General features: G+C 42.1%; 6 protein-coding genes across 6 annotated transcripts; 3 read left to right on the top strand and 3 right to left on the bottom strand.

The window, feature by feature from the left end:
• Positions 1–124: 124 nt before the first annotated feature.
• On the bottom strand, positions 125–670 carry EJ05DRAFT_478331 (uncharacterized protein). The gene has a single exon (XM_033744439.1). It carries the CDS (start codon positions 661–663, stop codon positions 208–210), a length of 456 nt encoding a protein of 151 aa, XP_033597763.1. The 5' UTR covers positions 664–670; the 3' UTR covers positions 125–207.
• A 707-nt stretch (positions 671–1,377) lies between these two features.
• Positions 1,378–4,904, top strand: EJ05DRAFT_478330 (DUF221-domain-containing protein). The gene is made up of 6 exons (XM_033744438.1): positions 1,378–1,959; positions 2,011–2,306; positions 2,360–2,976; positions 3,027–3,345; positions 3,395–3,793; positions 3,840–4,904. Exons 1-6 carry the CDS (start codon positions 1,754–1,756, stop codon positions 4,637–4,639), a joined length of 2,637 nt encoding a protein of 878 aa, XP_033597762.1. The 5' UTR covers positions 1,378–1,753; the 3' UTR covers positions 4,640–4,904.
• Positions 4,905–5,559: 655 nt separating this feature from the next.
• EJ05DRAFT_97735 (uncharacterized protein) lies at positions 5,560–7,562 on the top strand. The gene is made up of 3 exons (XM_033750116.1): positions 5,560–6,076; positions 6,209–6,750; positions 6,817–7,562. The coding sequence occupies exons 1-3, from the start codon at positions 5,640–5,642 to the stop codon at positions 7,419–7,421; spliced, it is 1,584 nt and encodes a 527-aa protein (XP_033597761.1). The 5' UTR covers positions 5,560–5,639; the 3' UTR covers positions 7,422–7,562.
• Positions 7,563–8,036: 474 nt separating this feature from the next.
• EJ05DRAFT_512840 (nagb/rpia/CoA transferase-like protein) lies at positions 8,037–9,913 on the bottom strand. Its single transcript, XM_033748373.1, has 2 exons — positions 8,687–9,913; positions 8,037–8,624 (listed from the first exon to the last, which is right to left on the bottom strand). The coding sequence occupies exons 1-2, from the start codon at positions 9,716–9,718 to the stop codon at positions 8,535–8,537; spliced, it is 1,122 nt and encodes a 373-aa protein (XP_033597760.1). The 5' UTR covers positions 9,719–9,913; the 3' UTR covers positions 8,037–8,534.
• Positions 9,914–24,545: 14,632 nt separating this feature from the next.
• On the top strand, positions 24,546–25,367 carry EJ05DRAFT_532715 (ribosomal protein S12). The gene is made up of 3 exons (XM_033749086.1): positions 24,546–24,924; positions 25,009–25,109; positions 25,161–25,367. Exons 1-3 carry the CDS (start codon positions 24,555–24,557, stop codon positions 25,233–25,235), a joined length of 546 nt encoding a protein of 181 aa, XP_033597759.1. The 5' UTR covers positions 24,546–24,554; the 3' UTR covers positions 25,236–25,367.
• A 52-nt stretch (positions 25,368–25,419) lies between these two features.
• On the bottom strand, positions 25,420–26,640 carry EJ05DRAFT_97677 (GroES-like protein). Its single transcript, XM_033750113.1, has 2 exons — positions 26,281–26,640; positions 25,420–26,228 (listed from the first exon to the last, which is right to left on the bottom strand). Exons 1-2 carry the CDS (start codon positions 26,557–26,559, stop codon positions 25,452–25,454), a joined length of 1,056 nt encoding a protein of 351 aa, XP_033597758.1. The 5' UTR covers positions 26,560–26,640; the 3' UTR covers positions 25,420–25,451.
• Between the last annotated feature and the right edge of the window lie 200 nt (positions 26,641–26,840).

The raw sequence follows: 26,840 nt of genomic DNA, 5'->3' as shown, positions 1-26,840 counted from the left end.
CCGTCGGATTCGGCTTGATTAGATATTTAGACATTGGATCTGCGCCTGGCGGGGTCATCTCCACCATGCAATAGCAGTGGCACAATATCAGAGATGCAATATCACAACATCATGCCGGAGAACGTGACAGACTATTGGCGGCGTTCCGCTGTCACTACATTGACGTGTCGATCATTGCCGCGTAGGCCTTTGAAGCCTCAGGCTAAGCTACCAGTGTTTTCCGCTGGCAGCACGCAGTTGGGACCGATTGCTCTGCACAATTTCCCACCGTCCAGCAACGTACCTGGGGCTCTGAAAGCGGCTAGAGCGCGTCGGTCCGTTGTCGACATGGTCGGGACTCGAGAGCAAGAAGAGAATGTTTGTGGGAAGTACAGCTGACGATGCGCAAGCAGAATTGGTAAACAATGACGTTGACTTGGACCGGCAGACCAAGCGAGTGCATGTGCATGTGGTAAATGTGCCTTTCGCGGACTTGAGTCTTGGAGAAGGGTCATGAATAGTTAGCGCGCGCTGGATCGACAGTCCGCCAACGAGGTTTGTTTGCATCGCACGAAGACTGAAGTGCTGAGGCTGAGCATCTCTGGACTCTTCGCGGGCTCCGTCAAGCAAGCCACATATGCCTGCAGTCTTCGCGAAACGTACAGAACGACAATTACGCGTCATGGTGTTGAAGATGGATCAAGTTTGCAAGGCTCATGGTCGATGAGAATCTAGAACAAACAGAGTCCTGACAGTGCTCTGTCGATGCCTGCACGCGCCACAATAGCCACCGCGCGGCTTTCAGCTAGCCCGGGAGCGTTTGCATCTTTGCAGAGCCACTTGCACTTGCATCTGTGGCGCACCGCGTTTCGGGTTAGGCGCTGGCGCTCAAGAGATGCCACCGCATAGGTTCAGGGGCCTCAGCATGGCCAGGAGATGAGACTCTGAGCGTTACAGAAGTCACTGCCAAAGACCAAAGAAAGAGCCCTCGATAGTGAGCCAGTCGTAAGTTGCTTGTTGTTGAAGCGGTGTCTCGAGATCATTGATCCATCACGATCGCCATCTTGGGTGGAATCTGCTGATCCTCTACAGAAGGGGCAACAGAACACCTCACATTCATCACAGATAGAGATCATCGACGAACGGAGTTTGGGCATGGACACGCACTAAAAAGACATCCTTGGAAGATTCAGCGCATGTTATTGGACGAGACGATAGAATATCATTATCGTTCAACAAAGATCGTGCGTGTATTGGAACCATTTTTCGGGGGGTCCCCCTCCCCAGGCAGCTGGCTCCATCCCGTAGCAGTAACAGCTTGCAGTGCCAAGTGCCCACTCACAGAACTGCCCAAGTCAAAGATTGCCATGGGAGATGCCCTCTACCGGGCAGTGTACACTTCAAGGTTTCGCCGTCAAGTCAGTCAACACACTCCAGTCAAGTCCAGCCCAGTCCAGTGTACTTACCAGTGTGAATGACGACTCCTAACCCGCGAATCACTCTCCTCCTCCCTTCCAAGTTGATTTGGGAAAGCGCAATACAATACACATGCACTAATTAGGTAGTGCCTCCAGCTACAATCACAGTCCAAGCTCGGCCACTACCCACCTTCCCGCGCCTAGGGTCCTATCCAATTTCCTCATAACCTGTTCGTTTGGCGCCCTCTGCTACATTTTCTCTTCTTCTCAAACTTTGATAATATTCTTCACAACAACAACCACCGTTTGCAAAGACCGTCTGCACTACTGCATTGACGCGTCGTCTCATCCTCGCCATGGACGGAACTGCGACACACCCACTGTACCCGCGCCAGTCGGCTCAAACCGCGAAAGAGAACTCCAATTCAGTCCAAGGCTTCACCACAGTTCTCGTCACTGTTGGAGCTGTAGCCCTGGTTTGGCTGTCCGTCTTCCTATTGATTCGGACAAAGTTCCCACGTAGATATCTTCCACGCACATTTGTCAAGTCGCTTCGTCCACAGTAAGTCCAATCCATGCCAGAATGTCTGTTTACCTCTAACCTACTGCCCAGCGAACGCACTCCAGCTCCTCCAAATGGTGTCACCAACTGGTTTGGAGCTTTCTGGTCGCTCCCTGACTCCCATGTTCTACAGCATTCTTCGCTCGATGGTTATTTCTTCCTCAGGTTTCTCAAGATCGCAATCGTAATCTGTCTTGTTGGATGCGTCATCACCTTTCCAGTCCTCTTTCCAGTCGATGCTACTGGAGGTGGAACCAACAAGCAGCTCGATATCATCACTCTCGGCAATATTAGCAACAATTACTATCGTCTTTTGGCTCACGCTGGATGCGCCTACATCTTCTTTGGTTAGTCCTGACGTCTTTTAATGCTACTGCTAGACAGCTAAACGTGCTCACAGGCTTTGTCCTTTTCATGATTACGCGTGAAAGCATATTCTATATCAACCTTCGTCAAGCTTTCTTGATGTCTCCAATGTATGCCCAACGAATGTCCTCACGTACCGTTCTTTACACCTCCGTTCCGGACTACTACCTGGACGAAGGCAAAATGCGAGAAATGTTAGGTCCAAGTGTTCGCCAAATTTGGCTTCCGACAGATACCACAGAGCTTGAAGACCTTGTGTCCCAGCGTGACAAGGCCACCCTCAAACTCGAAGGCGCCGAGACTAAGCTTGGAAAACTCGCGAATGCTGCTCGCCTCAAGGCAATCAAGAAGGGCGGGAAGTCTGAACACGAAGATACGGCTCTTACAGGCCAGGAGGAGTCTGGCCATGTTGCATCTCGGTGGATTGCCCCCAAGCAGCGCCCAACCCATCGTCTGAAGCCTCTCATTGGTAAAAAGGTCGACACAATCAACTGGGCTCGCGATGAATTAGCAAAATTAATACCCCAGGTCGCTGCAGAGCAGCAGAAGCATCGGGCTGCTACTGACGTCAAGAAGATCAACTCGGTATTTGTCGAGTTTGACAGTGTCAATGAAGCTCAGGCCGCATTCCAGAGCTTGACCCATCACCAAGTACGCTGAATCGTGTCTGACATGCATTTCTTGTCCTCACATTGCTTTAGGTGCTCCACATGTCTCCGCGATACACTGGCATTAACCCAGAGCAAGTTATCTGGTCCAATCTTAAAATCAAGTGGTGGGAGCGTGTCATGCGTGGCTTCCTTGCCACTGCTGTTGTGACCGCCCTTGTGATTTTCTGGTCCATTCCCGTCTCTTTCTCTGGTTTTGTGTCAAACATCGACAACTTGATCGCGATCCCTGCATTCAGCTGGCTGTCTTTCATCAACAGCATCCCCGGTGCTATACGCGGTGTCATCACGGGCTTGCTGCCTGTCATCTACTTGGCTGTACTCATGGCTCTCCTTCCTCCTTTCTTACGATGTGAGTCCCCGCTTAAATCTTTTCAGGAGTCTTACTGACGCTCTTTCAGTTATGGCTAAAGTGTCCGGTGACCCAACGCTCTCTGCTGTTGAGCTCTCTATGCAGAATTATTATTTTGCATTCCAGGTTGTCCAAGTATTCTTCGTCGCAACCGTCGCTTCTGCCGTTGCTAGCTCCGTGACGGATATCCTAGATGACCCTGGTTCCGTCACGTCCCTTCTATCGGAAAACATCCCGAAGGCTTCCAACTTCTACCTCAGTTATTTCACGTTACAGGGCCTCCAGGGCATCAATAGTATCTTAGTCGGTCTCATTGGTGTATTCATCAGCATCATTCTCAGCAAGATCCTTGACACTACGCCTCGTAAGATCTACAAGCGGTGGACATCTTTCATGGGCCTTGGCTGGGGTACTGTATTCCCTGTCTACACCAATTTGTTGGTCATTGGTATGTTGCCCCTCATTCGTGTGTGATCCTAGCTTACGACAACTAGCCATCATTTATTCATGTATTGCTCCCCTCGTCTTGTTCTTTGCGGCTGTCGGCTTCTTCCTTTTCTACCTCGCATACAGATACAATCTGCTGTATGTGTACGACATCAATGTTGACACCCAAGGTCTTGTGTATCCTCGAGCACTTCAACATCTCTTCGTCGGCCTTTACGTTGCAGAGATTTGCCTCATCGGTCTTTTCGCGATTAACTCAGGTAACAGCATTGGCGCACTCATTTCGCTCATTCTGATGATCATCTTCATCATATTCACTGCGTTGTACCACATATCTCTTAGCAACGCTCTCGGCCCGCTCCTCACCTATCTTCCGAAGTCTCTCCAGGCTGAGGAGCAGCACCTCATGTCTCTTGAGACTGGCCTCAATGGCACAGGCGAATCTTCTTCTGCTGTACCCGATAAGAACGGCGGTGAATACAATTCTGAGAAGCAATCACCGGCGCCACATCCCAAGCCGAACATGCTTACCAAATTTCTCAAGCCACACATCTACAATGACTACCAGACCATGCGTCGCATGGTTCCGCGTAGCTTTGTCAATGTCGAATATGAGCCCCAAATTGAACGCGATGCGTTCTTTCACCCAGCGATCAGGTCGGAGCCTATGCTCATTTGGATTCCTCGGGATCCCTGTGGTGTCAGTAAGCAGGAGATTGCAGACACCAGCAAAGTAATCCCCATTACCGACGAAGCTGCTCATCTAGACGACAAGAATAAGATTGTCTGGGATGCGGACGCTAATGAAGGTGTGGCTCCTATTCACGAGGAGAAGATCTATTACTAGATCTTAGGGCTTTTGACAGAGTGTCGCAGAAGTCTGGATATGGATTATACTGAACGATGGAAAGGAGTATTGAACGAGGCGAGGTGTGCGTGAAAGTGTCAAACTTTCGTTATGACGACAATTGCTTTCAAATGATACCACATGGCAACGGGGTCTTTTCATTTCCATAGTGTTTCCGTGACGGGCCATCGAGCCATATCGTCAAGTAATAAGTGCAAACTAATAAGACAAAAAATCTGTTCCTCCACGGGTTGTGGTCGCATCATTGCAATGATCGTTCAACGTTTTCTCCTCATATCACTAGTAAGCCGCTATCTACTCGAAACTCAAGCGTGAGTAGCCGCATCTTGCTCGCCAGCCAAACGTGGGATTCTGTGAATGACGCGGTTGCACGTGGAGTCGCGGCGACGTGTCCACGGCGTTGGTAAGGCTGGTGAAGATGACAATCAGAATGTGTGTGATTGGCTGTACAAAACACGCGACTCCCTTTCCGGAAGCGGCGCATTGGGCAAGTCAACATATGCACGGCCAAGATGCAGCAGCGGGCCAAACAGCCTACATCATACCTCCAAGAACGTCTATCACGAGTTTCTCCTGACCAACCACTTCTCGCTCGCTTACTGCAACCACTGAGTCCCCTACACAGGACTGCGTTTACATCCAACCTGGCTCTCTCCTCGGATTCTGTTTGCCGGCTCAGCATCCCTGCTGTTGTGAACCCCAGACATTGCCCCAGACTTCGTGCTTTGTCGTCCCCTCGTCGTCGGGGTTCATCGCGAAGATTACAATCCTCACCGTCTTTCCAGGACATCCATTGCTTCCTCCTTTTCCCTGCTTGACATCCGTTATACTTGGACGGATCGCACTGATCGGGTAAATCCTGATCGGACATACGTTCAAGCACTGCGGATCCTGTTGCACGATCTTTATTGTTCACTCTCGCTTCTACTGGCGGTCCTGGGGACTTCTTGATCCATGGGCTTGTGACAGTGGCTGCAGAATGTCCATCTCGTATCTGTCAAGAGGAGGGACATCACTAGCTCCCATGCCAACACATCCGCATCACCTATTGCGCCAACCGTCACGAGAGGACTTGGAGATGGCGGAAAGTCTCAGCTCGTTGACCCAATCTCATGACAGACAAACTCAGTCACAGACATCTGGAAACGCTAGGAACGAAGAATCGAAAGCTGAGAGTTTGAACAGTGACCGCACTTCCCAAGGGTCCGGCGAGAGAAGACGTCCAAGCTCTGTCTCTGAATATCACTCTCTAGCAGACACCATGCAATTTCAACGCCCGAGGAAAGAGGGCACGAGGGAAGAATCTAGAGGTCTTTCGCCTGGTGTTCCTATCCGGCCTACCAATGAGAGGACTACAAGTGCGACAGGCAATGTGATATCTTCTACGACCACCTCACCATCCGGCCAAGTTTGCAGGTACGTATCTGATGATATCAGTTTCGCGACAGATGTGAATTGTGGGTTTACATTGGACTTGCTCATTGTCCGTCTATCACACCATGACAAAAGACTATGTACACATGCTACAACACGACTAACTTGAACCAGCAATTGCGGTACTACACAAACACCTCTTTGGCGTCGCGCTCCTAACGGATCGACAATATGCAACGCCTGTGGTCTTTACCAGAAGGCACGAAATGAACCTCGCCCGACGAACACAAAACGACAGCCCCATACCCAGCCTCGAAGTCTTCAATCCACGCCAGGCCCCAGCCAACCTAATGAGCGAAGCACGTCGCCCTCGAAATTTGTTCCCCGATCCACCTACGTCTCAGCCGAACAGGTCACCGGAACTTGTCCTGGCGGAGGGCGATGCAATGGTACAGGTGGACACGCAGGGTGTAATGGCTGTCCCGCATACAACAACCGCGTCTCGAAAACAGCCGCCATAGCCCTGAAACAAGCTCAACAAGGCATCTCAGACGCGATGGATACACCCAGGCCTGATGACACCCCTACATCATCCACTCAATCTCCATCTGTCAACGGGCCAACGAACCTCGTTCCAGCCTGTCAGAACTGCGGCACCACAATTACACCCCTCTGGCGCCGTGACGAGTCCGGCCATACTATCTGCAATGCATGTGGTACGTCCGTCCCTCTTCACACTGCTTGCACTATGCCTGTCGTACCGTGATACTGACACTGTATAGGCCTTTACCACAAACTTCATGGTGTCCACCGCCCAATGACGATGAAGAAGCAAGAAATAAAGCGCCGCAAACGTGTTGTTCCTGTCGGGCCCGACACCCTGCACATGTACTCGCAAACGCAGCCAGTCGATGCCACTTCCCCATCCACATCATCGGACTCCCCGGTCCCATCATCAACGGCTTACATCGATCCAGATCTACAAATGCGCGATGCCGATGCCTCAGTTACGCGAAAGTACCCTCCCCCGGCGGACTTTACGAATTATAGACCTTCGTCGGCAGTGCACACGGCCGACTGGCAAGCTCAGCCTCAAGGTGGTGCACAAGGCACGAAACGTACACGAGCGAGCGATGCAGACGAGACGCGATCAAACATGGACAAGCCGACGACTTCTGTGGTGGCGAACACGACATCGATACCGACAAGACCAGCGAGTGGGATTTCAAATTTGCTGAATCCGGAAGGCGAGATCGATCCCAGCTTAGGTGCTGCGCAACAAGGAACGAGAAAAGCCGAGAAAAGAGCACGATTGGAAGCTGAGAGGAGGGCGTTGGAGGAGCGCATGAGAGTGGTGCGGGAGGAGATGGAAGAGCTGGAAGAGTAGGCTGTTAGGGAGTTGTAGGCTTTATGAATGAATGGATGAATGCCTCTATGCGCCTGATGCGACCACGAAACGCCATACTAGAGGTCCACAAATGCGAATCTGGGGAATGCCTCAGTGGGGTGTTGTATGTATTAGCAAATAAGTTACACTCCTGTATAGAGCAGGAAGTTGGAGGTATCGCTCCTGCCAGAACGCAGAAATCAGAGCACCAGCACACGTCACACATCACACATCACACGCGCGCATCAGCTTATTACGTCGAAAGTGACATTTATTGGTAAATGCCCAGTTTCAAACTTATCTTCCTACAACATGCTCTGTATTTGCACGCGTACATGAGCGCGAAGGCTGTGTATCTGTCAACTCGATGCCGTGGTTCTTGACTGGAACGCAACTGTCGTTCAGGATTAATGCTATAAGCATCTCACATTCATCAATGCAACTATAGGAGATATATAAATATCAATAAGCTTATTGACGGACTGTGGTAGCGAGGAGCAACTGCAAGGTTTGCGTTCTGGTTAGGAGTAAGGAGTTCTCTGCAAGACGAGTGAAGTGGCGTGGCGTGTTGTGGCGTCATGTGGGAGCAATGCAGGAGTCGGACACAATACACAGCATGTATTTTTCGGGCTTAAGTTGATGTTTATATAGTATTAGATACATGTCACAGTGTTGTCTAGGAGGTTGTTGGACTTCGGGCGTGTTTCTTCGTGCAGCCGCGCCTTTCGTAGGCTGGTCAGAAACCATGCTTCTATAATGCACGCCCCTATCTGCCTACCAGATACACGTAGCTAGGTATAACCTCTCTTGGTCTGTAGGCAGGCTCAGATAGATTCCTTTTCACGAGTTGGAGTGGGTAAGGCGTTTGGTCGAGTCCTGTGTCGCAGATATTCGTCGCATGAGGGACGTTGTAAATGTGCTATGTGCAAAGATCGTACGTTACCGCTGCGGTCTGACTGGATATTGCTCTCGTGAGGCAGGATTCGCGGCTTTGTGTGACCAAACAATCAAGCTGAGATTGTCCTAACAGATCTTTCGGCAGCTCCCGTTTCGGTTTTCCACCGATATGTCTTGATTGCTATGTCGACTGGACTATGCGGCCACATGCTTACGTCAAAACCAGATCTTGATGAGCTCTTCGCTGACTGCACTCGGTGTCAACACGCCGGATTCGGTGATGATGCCAGAGATAAGCTCGGGTGGCTAAGTGCATGTTAGCATGATGGAACGTCTGGACCTTCTGTTTGAGGCAGCTCGAGACATACTGTGAAATCAACAGCCTCGTCAACCCCTTCCATTTCCTCCTTGCCAACTTCGTCCTCCATACCAACACCTTCATCCAACATCCTCGCGCTCCCACCTACAAGCGGTGTCCCTCTCTCCGTTTCCACAACTTCTTCCTTGCCGTTTTCAATGACCTTGAACTCAATCACCTTCTGCTCGATCCCTAGGTCATACTGCCCCAACGGGTACAACCGCACGAATTTATGGCTCTCAGCAACAACATACAATGGCTTTCCCGCCGCGCGCGCCAGCATGCCCATCTGGTATGTCCCTAGTCTTGATATAATTCCACCACTTTCGACAACGCCTTCAGCGCCTACGATCACCATGCTAACTTGTGGGAGAGAGTATGCGACTGCCGATTCGGGGATTGTGGCCACAGGCACACCGCGACTTCGTAGCATGGAGACAATTGCGGCACCTTCACCTTCAAGTGTGGATGCTTTGTCTGAGGACGAAGATGAGGAGGTACTAGGCGAGAGCACGTAGATGACGCGGAAGCGAATACTGGTGCGGCCTCCAGACGCATCTGCAGCGGAGCGTAGTAATGCGCCCACAACTCTGCTCCCGCCATTCGTCAGCACTGTCGTTCCATCACGCACAAAATGCCGTCCGAAAGATGCTATTTGGTCTCTTGCTGCTTTCGTACGTTCTACGAATTGTCGCCCATTGCTCAACAGATGGTTACGGATTGCCTGGAAGTCGCCCGTGGCGCCCGGTTTTTGGACAGTGGTGTATAGGTATCGCCGGAAGAGGTCTGTACCTGCGGACAGGGAGATGGGGTTTGAGATGGAGCGCTTCAGGTTCGCGGTGTGGTGCTCGAGAAGGGTGAGGGTTTCAGAGATAGTAGTTGCGCTGGAATGTGAGAGAGCTTCGACAAGAGCCTCTATAGCAGCAATGGGCATTGTAAGGTCTGGATCAGAGGCGAGGAGGCGTCGGTAGGTGGCGACGATGTCAAAGTCGGAGGAAGAGGGCTTTGGGGGCAGGATTTGTGAGGATGTTGGGGTCGCCATTGTTTCTTAGAGGGCCCGCTGAACGATATGGATAAGATTGTGAACCACTTGTTTGCTGATTTGTCCCAGTTTGTTGTATATCTGTGCAAAACTCCGGGTTTCCAATTGTATAGAGAACGTAGTTTTACGTCCTGCTGTATAGCCAAGCTCAGTGTGGGAACTTTGGTAAATTAGACGTGGCAAAATTAATTGACGTGTCTACTAAGTCTATCTAAGTGCTATATATACCAGCCTAACGCTAAATAAGATCTAAGTAACGGGGATTACCTAATAGGAATCCTATATCTTCCCTCTTCTAATTATATAAGCTCCTATAAGACCGTTAAAGATAATTAATAGAGTTAGAATATATAATATAGGGAGGTAGGTATATAAAATCTCTTTAGCGCTAGGCCATATTAGTAACACGTCGTGTAAGGGCGGTGGTCTAAGCTTATTTTAGTACTAAATAGTTACCTTTACTATTTCTATATTCTACTATCCTTTAACCTTATATTTCTTAACTAATTTAATCTTTTCCTTAGTTTTTCTAGCGCTAAATCCTTTTAATAATATCTAATAATATAGCTAAAACTCCTACGAACTTAGAAATCACTCTAATTAATACTATAATTTTATATATATAAACTTTAACTTTACCTTTTTCCCTTCTAACTTAAACTTTCTATAGTAGATATAGTTATAAATAAGGATCTTTATTATACTTTCTTAGGTCCTCCGTATAGAAATCCTAATTAGTTATTACTTAATAAAGTATTAGTAGTAAATAAAGGTACTCTAGATAGTAGGTTAAGTTACCTTATTTCTTAAGTATAGATTAACTATATAGTTTATAAGAGTTACTTAAAGATAGTCTATAGCTATCTATATCTAAACGGGCCTTAGGGTTCGCTATTCTTTTAAGAACTAGACCTAGAAGATAAAGCTTTAGCTTAGTTAATCGAAGAAGGCGGTTAGAGCCTTAAACCTAAGGTCTCTAAGACTAAAGTTAAGGCTCTAGCCTCTTAAGGATTAGTAATAGCTATTAATAAGCCTCTTCCTAAGGTAGAAGATAATTCGTTTAATATACCCTTCTATAAGAATCCCGCTAATCTATATAGATCTTCTAGGTAAAGTTATAGATCCGGAGTCTATATTAATTACCCTTAATAAGCTCTTCGAAGCCTCTATAAAAGCTAGTTAGTTTATAAATCTATTAGAAGACTCTAATAATATTTTCTATTCTAAAAATAAAGATAGAGAAAGCTCTAGGTTATTAGACCTTAATAGTAATACGTTAATTAAAGTTAATAAGCTTAGTAATATAGTTACTTCTAAGGTAACTAAGAAAGGTAAGTCGCTAAGTCTTATATTAAGATTCTAGTTCCTAATTTTTATCTAGGCTCTCGTCCTAGAATATCTAGGACTCTAGTAAAGATCTATAGTACCGTAAGGACTCTATTAAAGATATTTAATAGCCCTAAAACTCGCTCTATAACTTCTAAGCTAGCTATTATAGACCTTAAAAGTTCTAATAAGGTTATTAAGAAGACTTCTATAAAGTAAAAGGGGTCTATAGCTTCTTATAAGGTTAGTACGATAGCATAACCTACGGTAAATAAACTTAATAGCTATAGTAATACCGAGATCGAAGTGGTAGGTTATATAGACCTCCGAGTTTAATCTAATTACTACTTCTTTTTAGGGAAGTCTATTAAGTTTATATAGTAGTTAGCTTACTAGAGTAAGTTCTTATCTTATTAATTATCTTTAACGGTTAGCTAACTTATTCTAGGGTAGCTATTCTCGGACCCTTCTATTAACGGAGCGCTCTATAAGAAATTTATTAATAGCCTTATTAAGGCGTATACTAGCGGTTAGCACGCCTTAATTCTAAAGAATCTACTTCCGTTCTATATAATAAATAAGTTTAGTAACTACTATTATCCTTAGAATATTATAATAGAAGAAGGGATCTTTTAGGATCCTTCGAAACGTCTAGATAGATTATATCCCTATACTATTCTAGCTATTCTAGGTATAATAGCTCGTGGCGTATACTAGTACTTTAGCGATAGCGCCTATAGTTCTTATTCTACTAGTAAAGGCATCTTTAGGGAGTATATATAGCTTTTTTCTAACGGGTTCCTACTATTTAAAGGTACCTATTTAAACTATTTCTACTAAGGGAATAGGAAATTCTATAGTATATCGCGTTATAAGTTATTCCTTTATATCGTTAAAGACTTTTAATAGATTTAACACGTTCCTAAAGTATACCGTAGTAAGCGTAATATTATTAAAAAGTACTAATATACCGAGTAGTCTTTATTTATAGAGATAACTAAGGCTACTAGAAAATATTCGGCTACTAAACTTTATTAAAAGAAGTTATTAGGTCTTAAGAAGACTAGATTAAACTCTAAGGCTAGTCCTTCGCTCGTGAGTTAGATTTATATCTTATATAATCTCTAGCTAATTAAAAGGTTATAGCTATAATAGAATAGATGTATTACGGCGGTCTAGAGGTCCTCGTTCCTAGCTTTAATAATACTATATCTCTTAACCTAAGTATCATCTCTATTTATTCTATATAGAACCTTAAAGATAAAGGACTTCCGCTTAACGAAGCCGTTAAAGATTAGTTTAGTCATCCGATAAACGCGTTTAGCGAGATTAGCTATATACCTTAAGGGCTACTATATAAGTTCTTAATTAATAATAGCATGCCCGAGGAGGGCGAGAAGGTATTAGTATAATTTACGAAGAATCTACTAAATTCTACTCGTAAGGTCTAGGACTAAGTAGACGGCTTCTATTTTATAATGATACCCTATCTTATTAAGCGTTAAAAGGCGTTAACGGCTTTCTTTTATCTCTATTTAGTCTTACGGTTCTTAAATAGTAATTTTAGACTTATATAATATTATTATAAGTCCACGTCTTCTTTCTTTAACCTTCTAGTAATTTCTAAGGCTCGTTAATCTTCTTTAACGGCTATATATATTCTAAATAAGTAAATAGGGGGTTAGTAGTACTATATATAAAGGAGATAATTAGGGAAAGACTAAAGTTAGTTATATTCTAAGCTTTTCTATAATAGCTTTAAAGGTAATATCTTTTTCCGTAGAGAGTATCTCTCTCCCTCTAATCTATTAACTTATCTTAACACGCTAGCTATAGCCGCTTAGGTTTCTCTACTACGTTTATCTATATAGAATCGCTTTCTCTTTCGCGTATAAGGTTCGCTTTCTATAAGATTCTATATAGGGACGTCTAAGTCGGTTAGGGGTTATTTATTCGCTTCGTTAACCTCCTTTAATACTTCTTCTATATCCGAGTCTATATCTATACTTATAGGATTCTTATATTCTAGTTAGATATTCTTATCTAAGTCTATTCGTGTATTATTAAACTCGTCTCCTAAGCTTATTTCTTTAGGTAATTCTTTCTATCTCGCTTCTATCGTGGCTTTCTCTACCGTGTTAATCTCGTTTAATAGGTTATCTATTAGTTTCTTAGTTATTATTTAGGCTTCCTCTACCCTTAGAGTATTATAGCTCTCTTTAATATTTATTATCGGCGGTTATATCGCTCCGCTATTCTCGTGTTATTCTTCTAGTATATTTCTTAGTTTATTAATAATGATTAGTACTAGTGTAATTAACGTAGTTATAGTAGCTCTCCGTTTACGTCGATTTCTTATATTAGTAAGTCTAATTTAACGCGTAATATCTACGTCTATCGAGCTCTCCCCTACTAAGAATAAACGTACGCCCTTATATATTAACTCTCGTTAACTTTATAGCTACTATAGCCGGTTCTACTCCTTCTTAGGAAGGGAGGATAGAGTTATCTAATATAGGGTAGGTTTCTCTTTCTCTAAAACCTTCTTAATATCTAGTAAGTAAGGTACTACTTAATTTCTAATTTCCTTAGATATTTATAAGTTAATCTTCTATCTCGTCTAGAAGTTATCTAGCTTATTAATATCTCTTACTATAATTAGCCTATTACTATATATAAGGTGTCGTAGGATACGTCTATTAGGTGTTTCTAGCGCGTATATATCTAAGGGGTGTTATATATGAACCTTATAGGGACCTAAGTAGTTCGTTTTAAACTTCGTTTTCTATTTATTCTTTAGTAAAATAATTTAACTAATAGATAGTCGCGTCTAGTCTTTAGGTTTAAGCTAAGTCGGATCTATAAGGTCTCGGTAAGCGGCTTCTATAAGTAGTTTATTTAGCGCTAGCGTCCTAGCGTATTATACTTTCTTAACTCGCTTAATAAGTTCGTTAAAGGATATTAACTTAGCCTTTTCTCTAGGAATATTCCCTAGTAAGTTAGGGTACTATCTATATACTAGATAATATAGACTAACTTCTATACTTCTATATCGTCGGATCCTTATAGTAAAAATAGCGGCTAGTAAGTATATATTCTAGTTAGTTACTAGTTCGCCTATATATATATAGGTAAGGATATCTCCTAAGGTTCTATTAAGGTATTTAACCTTTCCGTTTATATGAGGGTAATAAGGCGTAGTAAGTTTATATTCCGTCTTAAGGATGCGTAGTAGTGCGTTAACTACTCTTAATAGAAACTATTAACTATTATCTAAGGTTAGTGCGGCGGGGGGTCTAAAATCTATAAAGATTTATTCATAAATGAACCTCGTAATAGACTCTACGGTCGCCTTAGGGACTATCTATATAATAGGCCATCCCGTTATATAGTTAATTACTATTATTATCTAACTATTACTATTATATATAGTAGGAAGTACGCCTATAAAGTCGATACTCTATTCTTTAAAGGATGCTCGGCGTATAACTCTATAAAACTATCTCTCGTGTTATAGATTTAGTAGTACTCGTTACGCTAATTAGTATTAATAGTAATTATAAGCGACTACCTCTACGTCTTTCTTTATTTTAAACTACTAGCCTTATTTTTCTAGGGCTCCTAGTAGTCCGGGCCATATAAAGTAACCGAATTATTAATATATAGTTTCTACTAGCGACTTACGGTATTATTCCGGGATATAAGACGCTAAATTTTCCGCTAAATCTTCTTAACTATTATTAAAATCCTATAGCTTATATCGAAGTTTACTCTCGGCGTTAAGGTATAGTTAAGATAGAATTTCGGGAGAGACTTTTAGTATATACTCTATCGGGTTAGCTCCTTTTAGAAACTTAATAATTTAGACTATAAGAACGTATTTATTAACTTTACTTAATAGTATTATAGAGATCTCGCCTTAGAAGTCTAGCCTTCTACTAATGGCGTTAGGTACTACCGCCTTAGATTCTAGGCGATATTTTATATCGAGATCGAAGCTTCCGAACTTATTAATCTATCTATCTATATAGCCTCCTTATTCCTTTATAGACTTAAGGAACTATAGACTATAGTAATTAGTTAGAATTATCGTCTTCTTCATTTCTAGTAGGTATCTCTAAGTATATAGAGTGTATTTAATAGTAAGGAGTTCTTTTTCGTAAACCGGATAGTTAAGCTTAGCGCCATTAAGCTTTCGTCCGTTAAACGCGATTAGCTAATACTACTTACTAGAATCCTTCTAGTAGATTACTATACCAATTATATAGTTACTTATATCCGTTTTAATATAGAAGGGCTTAGTCTTATTAGATTAAGCTAGAACCGGTTCGGAATATAGGGTATTCTTTAGGGTCTTAAAGGTAAACGCTATTAATAGCGTCTATCGAATAGGTCTATATTTCTATTTATAGATAAGAGGGTCTACTTCCTTAAGGAGGTCTATTAGAGGTACGGTAATACTTACGAATCCCTAGATATATCTCTAATAATAATTCGCTAGACTAAGGAACTATTAGACTTCGCTAACGTTTATAGGCTCTAGCTATTCGCGAATTACCTTAATCTTATCCTTTATCGGGCGAAGTTATCCTTATAAGACGTGGTATCTATAGAAGTTAACTTCGGTCTAGCTAAAACTATATTTCTCTAGATTAGTAAGTAAGCGGTATTTACGGAGTAGGGTAAGTACTTTTAATAGTACTCTAGCGTGTTCTTCTATATCTTCGGAAAAGATAATAATATTATTAAGGTATATAACCACGGATTTATATAATAATAATAATAATAATATTATATAACTAGGTAGAGTAGTACTCTATAGGCCTATGCCTCCTCTAGTCTAAGCTACTATATAAGAAGAAACCCCATAGGGAAAAACTTCCTTATATCTATAACTATATCTCGTTAAACCTCTATTTCGTCTTAAGTATATAGCTATAGGGTACGCCTATTAGCCTATAGTCTATATTACCGTTATTTCGCCCTTAGGTAGTACGTATAGGTGCGGAGGTTATTAGTTAAGGGTAGCCCTTAACTAATAATCGGGGTTCTCCCGGGGTTCTATCGGTATATATCGGGTTGCGGCCAGCGTATACCGGGTCTCTTCTAGTATATATTTCTAGGTCCACTAGTACTAGAGAAGTAGTAGATATATAAGTATCTATCGGGAGACGTCCTTAGGGTACTTATTAAGCTATTATACAATATCTAAAGTCTTCGTGACGTGGATAAGCTATTACCGTTATATATAGAGGTTAGGGTATATAGCTAGATAGTAGCGTATTATACCTCTCCGGCCGTACGCCTTATACCATAGAGAGGTATTAGGAACGCCTCTCTTATAGATATAGTATAGGAGTCCCATAGCGCCCGTTCGGGCTTAGATAAGTATAGATACTTAGGCTTTCGTTAGCCCTTTATATATCTATTTACTCGGTTCCTTCTATGGCCCTTAAATCTACTCTAGGTACCTATCCTACTAGGAGGCCTAGTAGGCACGGAGTATCTCTTTCTACTTATCTTAAGTCCACGACCGTATGTTTTTCACGAGTTCTTAAAGGCTCTACCGGTCTAGGAGAGCGTCCGGGTTATCTCGGACTTCTTATACTACTTAGCTAGAGTCGGCTTCTATTAAGCACCTATACCGTATTCGATTCTGGCCTATATATAGGAGTGCGCGGTAATATATACTAATTCGTGTATGTAGCGCGGCGAAAGTATATTCTACGTTTCCTATACGTTCCTATACTTATTATTTAGTAAAGTATACCACCCTCTATATCTAGTAGAAGTTATATATACTTATAACGTCTATCTCGCGTCGTAGTAGCACCGTGTTAGTAGCTTTATATACGCCTAATATAAGACGGAGTATACGGTTCTATATAGATTCGAGCTTTATTCGCCTAGTCTATATAAGGGCCGTATACTAGTACTCGTGTCCGTACATGAAGGCGGGTCGTACTATAGATATATATAGCTGGCGTGCCTTATCCCGGGCGGTTCCCTATATAGAGGCTATAATCCGTCGTATAGCGGCTTCTATCTAAAGGGCCCTAGAGACGGCGTATACTACTTATGGTCCCTATTTAAGCTTACTATCTAGTATAACTCCGAGCGCGCGTATACTTTATACTAGTAGTTCGTTAAATGCGTCGATTCGGGGGCGTCGTTCGCCTTCCCTAGTTACCTATTTCCCTTAACGATTAATAAAGTATATAAGCTAGTATTTCTCCGGGGCGAACTTTACTCCGTAGCGTTTTATCTACTAGAGGTATCTCTCATAGTCCTATTCTAGTTGTCTATACATTCGGTTAGTATTATTATTAATAGCTAGGAGGTATATATTATCGGCGTATCCGACTACCTCTATATACTTTATTCCTTAAAGAAGGTCTACTATAAAGAAGAGGAATAGAATTAGAGAGATGGTGCTCCCTTATAGGATGCCGTATACCGTCTCTTTATATTCGCTCTAGTACCTAGAGATATATATCTAAGTTATTCTTTCTATAAGGAATAACTATATAAAGCGTATAATCCATTCTAGTATTCGTCTTATCTAGAGGTTATAAATAAGTCTTATATAGTTTACCTTATTAAACGCTCCGGCTATATCGAGAGAGAGGAGTAATACTACCCGTCCCTACTTCTATACGGCCTAGACGACTTCGATAATATATTAGATAGCTATTATTAGAGAGCTATCTATCTTTACCTTCTAGTTCGGAGGGAGGAGATTATATTCCTATACCGCGGTACTTATCTTCTTCGCTATCATAGCCTCTAGTATCTTACCTAGGTAGGAGAGAAGGGCGATTAGTCTCTATCCCTTTAGGGAGTTAGGGCTCTTTCCTAGTTTCGGGAGTATAATAGTATAGGCGACTCGGAAGTACTAGGGGTGGTACCCCTACGTAACGTATACTTAGAATATATAAGTAATAAGCGGTAGGGTCGCTTTTATAGTTCTTTTTAGGTATCGATTTAGAATTCCATCTGGTCCGGGTACTTTATCATTTAGGAGTATCTTAATAATATTAAGTATGTCCTTCTCCGTAACTTCTTTAGGGATATCTACCGTATATAGGTATTCGGCGTTATAAACGTCTAATAGGTCTACTAGTTCCGGGAGAGGGAACATGGCCTTCTATAGAGCCTTAGTTTTCTTAAGGCTCGTAGAGTATGTTCTCCCCTAATATATTAGGGGAGGTATAAGTAGCGGGGGTGTTAGAGTGTCTACGCCCTTAGCCCATTTCGCTATACGCTATAGCCCTATTACGTGTCGTATCTATTAACTAGTAATTATACGCTACTATTTACGCCTTTCGTTATAGAGAACTTTATCGCGTTATTATATCGCTTCCTTCTATTCTTCCTACGACTCGGGTGTTCTCGTATAGTATACGCGTCTATATAGTCTTCGGGCGTCTTATCTACTTTCCCGTACTCGAGGAATCCCCTTTGCTTCCGGGGGCCGGTATATTTAGTATAGTACGTGTTTATTTCTCGTATTCTAGTATATTTATAGGAGTATCTATACGGCCTAGTCTATAGCTAGGTTATTAGATATATCGACTATAGAGGGATCTAGGATCGCCGATTCTAGGTCCTTTAGGTACTTTTCCTAGTCGGTGTCCTTCTATATCTATTATCCCCGTTATTTATTCGGGGTATATACGTTTATTATGGTTTCTATATATTTATAGTCGGAATCCGTCTATACCTAGCCTAGGCGGTAGTATTAGATCTAGTAACTAATATACTCCGTGGCGAAGGTAAGGTTAAGCGTGGACCCGTCTTCGTCCTATTTATATTTTTTCTATATAACTTATTCTATAGATGTAAGTAGGTATAGAAAGTCGTGGCAGCGGGTGTGTAGTTCCCTTACTCTAAGTTCTTCTCTAACCACGGCTAGGCCTCCCTACTATTAGTAGTGGAGGTTAAAGTCTCCTAGAAGGATATATTACCCTAGTTCCGTAGTACCCTCGAGCATCTCGTCTAGTATAAGTACACGTTATTAGTTATATATGTTATATATATATAGGGGGCCTATATCTATTTATAGGTGTAGTATTATCCTAAGGTTATCGCGCTCGGTATACGACTATAATAAGAGTAGTATTAACCTATAAATATAGAAGAGGACTCGTCTTTCTAGTCCTAGAGGGTGTATAGTATAGTATCCGGGGTGTATGGTTAGTTTACTCGTCTAGTAGTATTTATAGAGTTTCTAGATAGCGAGTATTATAGCCCCGGTCTCTTCGAGGAGCGTCGCCTAGTTCTCTCTTTTATATTATATATTTATCTATATAATTCGGAGTATATTCTAGTCCCTTATTAGATACTAGAGAGTATATATATCTATATACTTATTCCTCGGAGGCGCGACTATCCTCGCGCGGTAGCGGCTTTAACTATACCTTTTAGTCGTCCTATTATCTTTAGAATAATCTACTACCCTACCTAACTATCTTCCGGAGGGGAGGTTAGGGGTATTATAAAGGAAGGGCCCGTAGTAGGTATTATATTCTATAACTATCTCGCGCCTCTCGCTTTTATCGTGCGAATATATTCTATAACCTATTTATATTTTATATACGTTAACGACTATAACGGGTGTTTCCCGTCGTAGTTTAAATACTATACTATATCCCTATTTCTTAGCCCGTCTCCTCGCGGTTTATAAGGGTACTCCTAGGTAGCGTGGTCCCCACGGTACTATCCGCACTTAGTCTTCTATAAGTATCTTTATATAGTATATCTATACCCTTAATAGTTAAAGCACTATATTATTACCTATACCCTATTCTATGGCTCGGCCATAAGGAGCTCTCCTTCTACTAGGAATCCCTTCTATATAATATATTATACGAGGGCGGGGTCTCGGAGCTCTATAATTATAGTAGAGTGTTTTTTCGCCGTTATCTTAATCGCCTATAGGTTCTTCTACTACGCTTTCACGATCTTAATCCCTAGGTATTTTCGCGTGTTGGATTATTCTATACGCGTAATATCCTCTGCTCCGATAGCCTATCCCCGCACGGGTACTACGTGTACTATAATCGGGTATATAGCTACTCTAATAGACGCGCCGGGGAAGATACTATCTATTACGTTTAGATCTCGCGAGATGTTTTACTATATAGTATTCGTTATAGTAGTAAGTACTACCCTACCTAGCGTAACTTTAGTAGCCACGACGCTCGACTACATTCCTTTCTATTTATTAATCTTATTTATAATTTCCTTTAGAGATACCTATTAGACCTACGCTAGCGTGTCCTTATTCTAGATTATAATACGTATACTATATACTCTATCTATAGTCCTAGTAGTCCTTAGTACGGTGGCTCCGGGTATTACTATAATCTAAGCCTACATGTTAGGGCGCTTACCTTAGGATAGCTCTTCCTAGATTCTCCGTAGACTAGCTTCTATTTAGTTAAGCCTACTACTAGGTTCCTCTCATGGCGACTTCCTCTCTTCCTCTATGATTCCTCTTAGATTCTAGATAAGTTCCTAGAATATATGAAGGAGGGTCTTCTTTCCCTCCTCGGCGTCCCTCTCTACACGTGTTACCTAGTATTTAATTTTATCTAGGAGGGTCTCCCCTCTCGGGGTCCCCTTAGTCTAGGTTATCTATAGCGCTTCGCACCCTTAGTTAGTTCCTATATTTTAGATAGGTGTCTAGCTATCCATATTAATATCGCTATATAGCCGTTTCTACCGTACTAGTAGGGGTATATCCGGTGTATACTAGGGTATTATAATGCCTAAGGCCGCCATGGTTATTAGTTAAGGGTAGCCCTTAACTAATAAAAGGGGGTCGGCGTATCGGCGTTTATTAGATATAGTCTATGCTCGTATTATCGAAGAGTCTTTAAGTGTATATATATAGTATCTCTATACGTTAGTATCGTCGCGTATTATATACTATACGTACGCACGTGTGTCGGAGGTTGTTATACTTGGTATACTCTATTGTTTAATGTATGTAAATCGCTGTTTTGCCCTAAATTAACTAGTTTAGTCCGTTAGGGTGTAAGAAGTTTTTAATGGTCACGGATTTATATAGTAGGGGTTAAAGGACTCGATTTATTATCTTTTAGAATGTAGTAGGTGCGTTTAATAGACTAAACGGTATTATCTTAAACTTATATTTACTATAAATTATATTAAAGGTAGTCTTAGAGACGTCTTCGTCGGCTACTCGTACTTACTAAAACCCTAAGGTTAAGTCTATCTTACTAAATACTATTAACTAGCCGAAGGCACGTAGATATTTATCTATACACGGAAGAGGGGTCGTATCCTTATATGTAAGTATATTAAGTACTTAATAATTAATATATATTCGCTATTTACCTCCGGGTTTAGGTACGAAAAGTACTAGGCTACCCTAGGCACTTTCTAATTCTTAGATAAGCCCTCGCTCGATAAGCTTCTATATCTACTTCTACTATTTAGCGATTTATTCTAGGGAGAGGTAGTAGACGGCGTTATTAACGGGTCAGCCGTCTCCTATATCTATCTTATAGTCCTATTATCTCGAAGGTAGTAGTCCTTTAGATAGCTTCTCTTTAAAGATGTCCTAGTACTCTATTAAAACCGTTTATAGTATTAGATCGGGTGCCTATAGTATAGGAGGGTTATCTTTTCTAATAAACTATATTATACCTTACTTATAGCCGTTTAGATATTATTTCCGTGCTTAGCTAGCGGTAAGGATATTTAGTACTTATTCTCCTTATAAGTTAATATTAATTAACACGGGAATCCTCTTAAGGAGATACTCCTTAGTCCTTCCTCGAGCTACTAGCCTTCTAATTACTAGGGAATAGAATCTCTATAATATATCGGGATTCTATTTATAAAGCTATTTATAACCTAGAATTAGATTATAGCCCTTAAGGTTAAGTACTCTCGCGGAGACTTCGTAAGTAAAGCTTTCTATATAAAGAGGGATTTTTATAACTTCTTAACTTATTATTAGAGCTCCTAACGGAAGCTTAACACGTATTATAGGGGTAGATTACGGTACTAGCTTTAGACGTCTAGTAACCTTCGTTAACGTATATATTCTATTAGCCCTATAGTTAATAAGGACTAAAACTCTCTAGGGGTGGACTTTCCCTACGTAAGCCTTAAGTTCTAGTAACTATCTACTAATAGAGTTTAGTTAATAGAGACGATCGTTAATAACGTCCGTTAACTCCTCTTAATAATAGTAGGTACTCTCTAGCGATTTATAAAGCGCGTTAATATATTTATAGTCCTATATATTTATCTTATTTTTATTAGTATTATTAGTATAGAAGCTCTTATAGTCGCTTATAGTATCTTCTATATCTACTACGGGCGACTAGCTTTTAGGGCCTCTTCGTTAAAGACGCTTAACGTATTATCCTTAATAGTAATATAGACTAGCTTATCTAGAGTCGGATTTTTAGGGTAGAATCTTAAGATATATTCTAACTTCTTATAGTTAAAGCATTCTTAGGTTTCGTTAAGAGCTCTTAATAAGCCTCCTTAGTATTTACCACGGCCTTAGCCTTAGTTCTAGCCTCTACCGCGGCCTTAGTTACTCTATTAACGCTTTATAAATACGTAGAGCTTACCCTTATCTCTAGAGTAGTTACCTAATTTATCTTCGTGTATATATAAGTCCTTAGAAGGTTTAAATTCTTCTAGTTTCTTCTCTTCGTCTTAGTAATATATAGTATTAATATAATAAGTAGCCTCCCGCCTATAGTATTCGTTTCTAGAGTAGATATATAAGGCTTTCTCTAGCCTCTTTACCTATAGATACTACTCTTCTAATTCTATAGGAGGAAAGAGCTACTTTTTAATCTTATATTAAACCTTAGACTTAAGGGCGCCTAGAATTCTACGCTATATCTTATATTTAGAAGGTATAGATTATAGAAGTTATACCTTTTTAATAATAGCGTTAATAAGCTTCGAGGTAGATCTAAAATAATATTAAGTAAGGTTCTCCTATTCCTTTCTACGCTATTTAGAGTAATTAGTAGAGATATACGTTTAACGTATAACGTCTAGAAAGCTATCTAGTATTTAAGGACTATCTAGGTTATTACGTCTATAGGCTTCTATAAGACTACGCTAAAGGGTATAGATATACTTTAATATATATATTCTATAGATTTATAGTTTCTCGAACTTAGGTATAGCTTCCTACTAGCGCTCTATTAATTCTATAGTATAAATCTATTTCTAGATTAATAAGTACTATTCCTCGTAGGTATTATCTCTAGTTTCTCCTAAGTATATATTAGGTACTCGGAGTAGAATACGGCCTCTTCTTACTAGTATAGCTAGGCTCGCCTAGTTAGGGTTATTAAGAAGGAGGTTATTAAAGTCTCTTACTAGTTCTTCTCGAGTAATATAGTTATTCCTTATTTATAACTCGAGTTAATTAGTATATATATTAATTAGTACTAACGTACGAGCGTCTCTAGTAAGGTTTCTTATAGCCGGGTTAGTATTAAGGAGCGCGGTAAGCGCGTTAATAGTATTTAACGGCTTATTACGGGCGCGTTCTATATTTTAGGGAGTATTAGCTTCTTCTATAGGGACGTCGCTATTATAATTAGGGTTCTATAAGGAAGATATCTTAATATAGCTTAGGTAAGGAAGGCGTTTCCTAGGGTAATAATTATCTTCCGAGTTAGAATTATAGCGTTAATTTATATTAATAAGTAGCTAGAATATCTATTATAGATATAGAGGGAGTTAATATATATTTTTCTTATATGACTCTTTTAGCTTATTTTATAATATATTACTATCTACTAGGACTATTAAATTTAGTCGTTAAGCTTTATTACCGTAATTTCTATCTCTAAAATTAGGATATATCGCTTTAGAGAAGGGTTTTCGTATTAGACTCTAGGTTCGTTCTTATTATTATCTAGTAAGTTATATAGTTTATTATAAGCGTTAAATATTTTTAACGAGTTCCCTTATATAAGGGGTAAGATAACTACCCCTTAGAAGGTATCGCTAAAGCGATAGCCTCCCTAGGAGGATAAAAACTAGATTTTAGCTACTAGATATAGGAACTTTAGTAAATTAGACGTGGTAAAATTAATTAACGTGTCTACTAAGTCTATCTAAGTGCTATATATACTAGCCTAACGCTGAATAAGATCTGAGTAACGGGGATTACCTAATAGGAATCCCACATCAGGGTTGAATTGAGGTAGAGAAACGTGAAGCTCCAAAGGTCGAAGCGGAGCAGCCTTGACTTACTGCAGTCAGTGAATGATCTAGCATGAGCATGAACCTACTGGTACATACCTGTATTGCTTTTCAAACGTTCCGTAGCTTAGGAGTCATGTCCCCAAGCATATAAAATGGATAGGTCCCAGACCCCCACCACCCTTGCACTTGAACGGCTATACCGCCGAAGATTTCCCGCGCGAAGTATCATGGAATGAAGACCTCACTTCCGAAAGTCCATCGCCAATTGCAATTGCTTACTCGCATTATGATGTCGCTCCAATGCCTGCGTCGCCTCGAGCGGCTCACGCTCAATCCGAAAATAGCACTCAATCCACAAATTATACGACCCTCGTCGATACCCCGACTATGTACCTCACGAACTGTGCCCTCCCGCCGCCCGTTTTCCTCCACCCCAATCCCTCGCGCAACCCTCATGCAAGTCCTCCGCGGATGCCGCAAGCCCCAACCTAAACGACGCGCCGAATCACCTGCTGTGCGCGGCCGCTGTGAGATGAAAGGAGTGTGTGTACGTGTCGGTGTCATTACGCCGAAGAAGCCTAATTCAGGAGAGCGCAAGTTTGCAAGAGTGAGGTTGAGTAGTGGCGAGGTTGTTATGGCGTATATTCCAGGGGAAGGTTAGTGTTCATTGTGAGGTGGGAGAAGGGGTGGTCATGGAGGAATAATGCATGGAAAACATAAAATACTAACAGAAATTATAGGACATAATTTGCAGCAGCATTCTGTGGTGATGATTAGAGGAGGGCGGTCGCAAGATTGCCCTGGTGTGAAATATCATGTTGTCAGAGGAGCGCTAGACTTGGTATGTACATGTCAGGTAGGATACTCTATTGCGGGTGCTAATCTTGTGTAGGGTGGTGTAGGTAATCGTGTCACGTCGAGATCGAAGTATGGGACGAAAAAGCCCAAGAGCATCGTCTCTGAATGAGTCCATTCTTGAATAGCTGTATTATTAGCATTCTCACACAACTTTGTTCGAGAAAGAGTGTACGACAAGAAAATATTAGCATACGGCGTGAAAACTATTTACAGTTGCGACCGATCTTAATACAGTCCCTGCATTTTCATTGTTTCCTATAGTGGCATGCTGACTCGACTATAAGAACCCATTCGCATACAAAGCTGCACTCATGGTCATTCCCTCTTATCTGCTGGTGTCGAGAACGTATCGGCCAGCGATATCACCCGCAACCATTTTGTCGTACACCATTTGGAGCTCACTGAGACCAACAACCTTATAGGGAGCTTTAATCAAGCCCTGGCGGTAAAACTCAAGAGCCTCAGAAGTGTCATGACGATTACCGACGTATGAACCCTTGATGGTGATCATCCTGATGACAGAGTCGAAGACAGGAGCGCGGAGGTATGCACCTGCTGGAAGACCAATGCAGACGACAGTTCCTCGTGGACGAACATACTCGGCAGCTTGTTGGAATGGCTTCTCATTAACAGCAACGAGAATGACAGCATGAGGGCCTAGACCATCTGGTGTGGCGGCCTGGACATCTTTGACCACATCTTTGCTCTTAGCAAAATCGACAAAGGCGTAGGATCCAAGCTCTTTGCACATGGCTGCTTTGGCATCACCAGTGTCAATAGCAATAGTCTTCAGACCCATAGCCCTGGCGTATTGCTGAGCCAAGGAGCCGAGACCACCGCCAGCACCGACGATGGCGACAGTCTGGCCCGGACGGGCACCAGACTCCTTCAAGCCCTTGTAGACAGTGATACCAGCGCAGAGAACAGGGGAAACTGCGTCAAGTGGTATGTCCTTGTGAAGACGAGCCACATGAGCGGCTTTGGCAATACAGTATTGCTGGAAGGATCCGTCCACTGTGTAACCTGATAGAAGGGCCTTGGAGCAGAGAGGCTCGTCCGAGCGCTGGCAGAAATCGCAAGACAGACAAGAACCATTGATCCACTACATGAGCCGGTTAGTGATACTATACATGACGAAATAATGTGGAGCTAACCTTTACACCGACGTGATCACCGATTTCTACATCTTTGACGAGCTCACCGCGAGCTACGACTACACCAGCACCCTCATGGCCACCGACCAATGGTAGCTTGGTAGGAAGAGGCCAGTCGCCATTCACAGCGTGCAGATCCGTGTGACATACACCAGAGAATTTGATGTTCACAAGGACTTCATCGGCGGCAGGCTCCTGAACATCGATCTCCTCGTACTTGACCGGACCTCCAACGTTATAGATGATCTGCGCCATCTGTCGCTTGGGGACTTGTGCCATGTTGGAAATTTATCGTACGTAGATTCTCTTTATGTCTTGCAATTGGTCTAAATTGGTAGGATCTCAAGTTTGAAGGGAGAATGATACAACAATAACAGTGGTTGGGAGGGTAGGTACGTCCTTATATAGATCAATTGATGTTAACAACGGCGCTGAGGGTCGATCAGACACAACTTCGGCGTCTACGTAGCTCAATTACCCCTCCCGCCCATCTTCTGGGCATGTCGATGTAGTGACGATACATCGCGCTGTTGCAGGGATCGACGTATCGCGGCGACTTG

Source organism: Pseudovirgaria hyperparasitica, assembly GCF_010093815.1.
Source record: "Pseudovirgaria hyperparasitica strain CBS 121739 unplaced genomic scaffold EJ05scaffold_13, whole genome shotgun sequence".
NCBI classification, from domain to species: domain Eukaryota; kingdom Fungi; phylum Ascomycota; class Dothideomycetes; order Acrospermales; family Acrospermaceae; genus Pseudovirgaria; species Pseudovirgaria hyperparasitica.
Note: the sequence above shows the minus strand (reverse complement) of the source record. Positions and strands in the feature narration are given on the sequence as shown.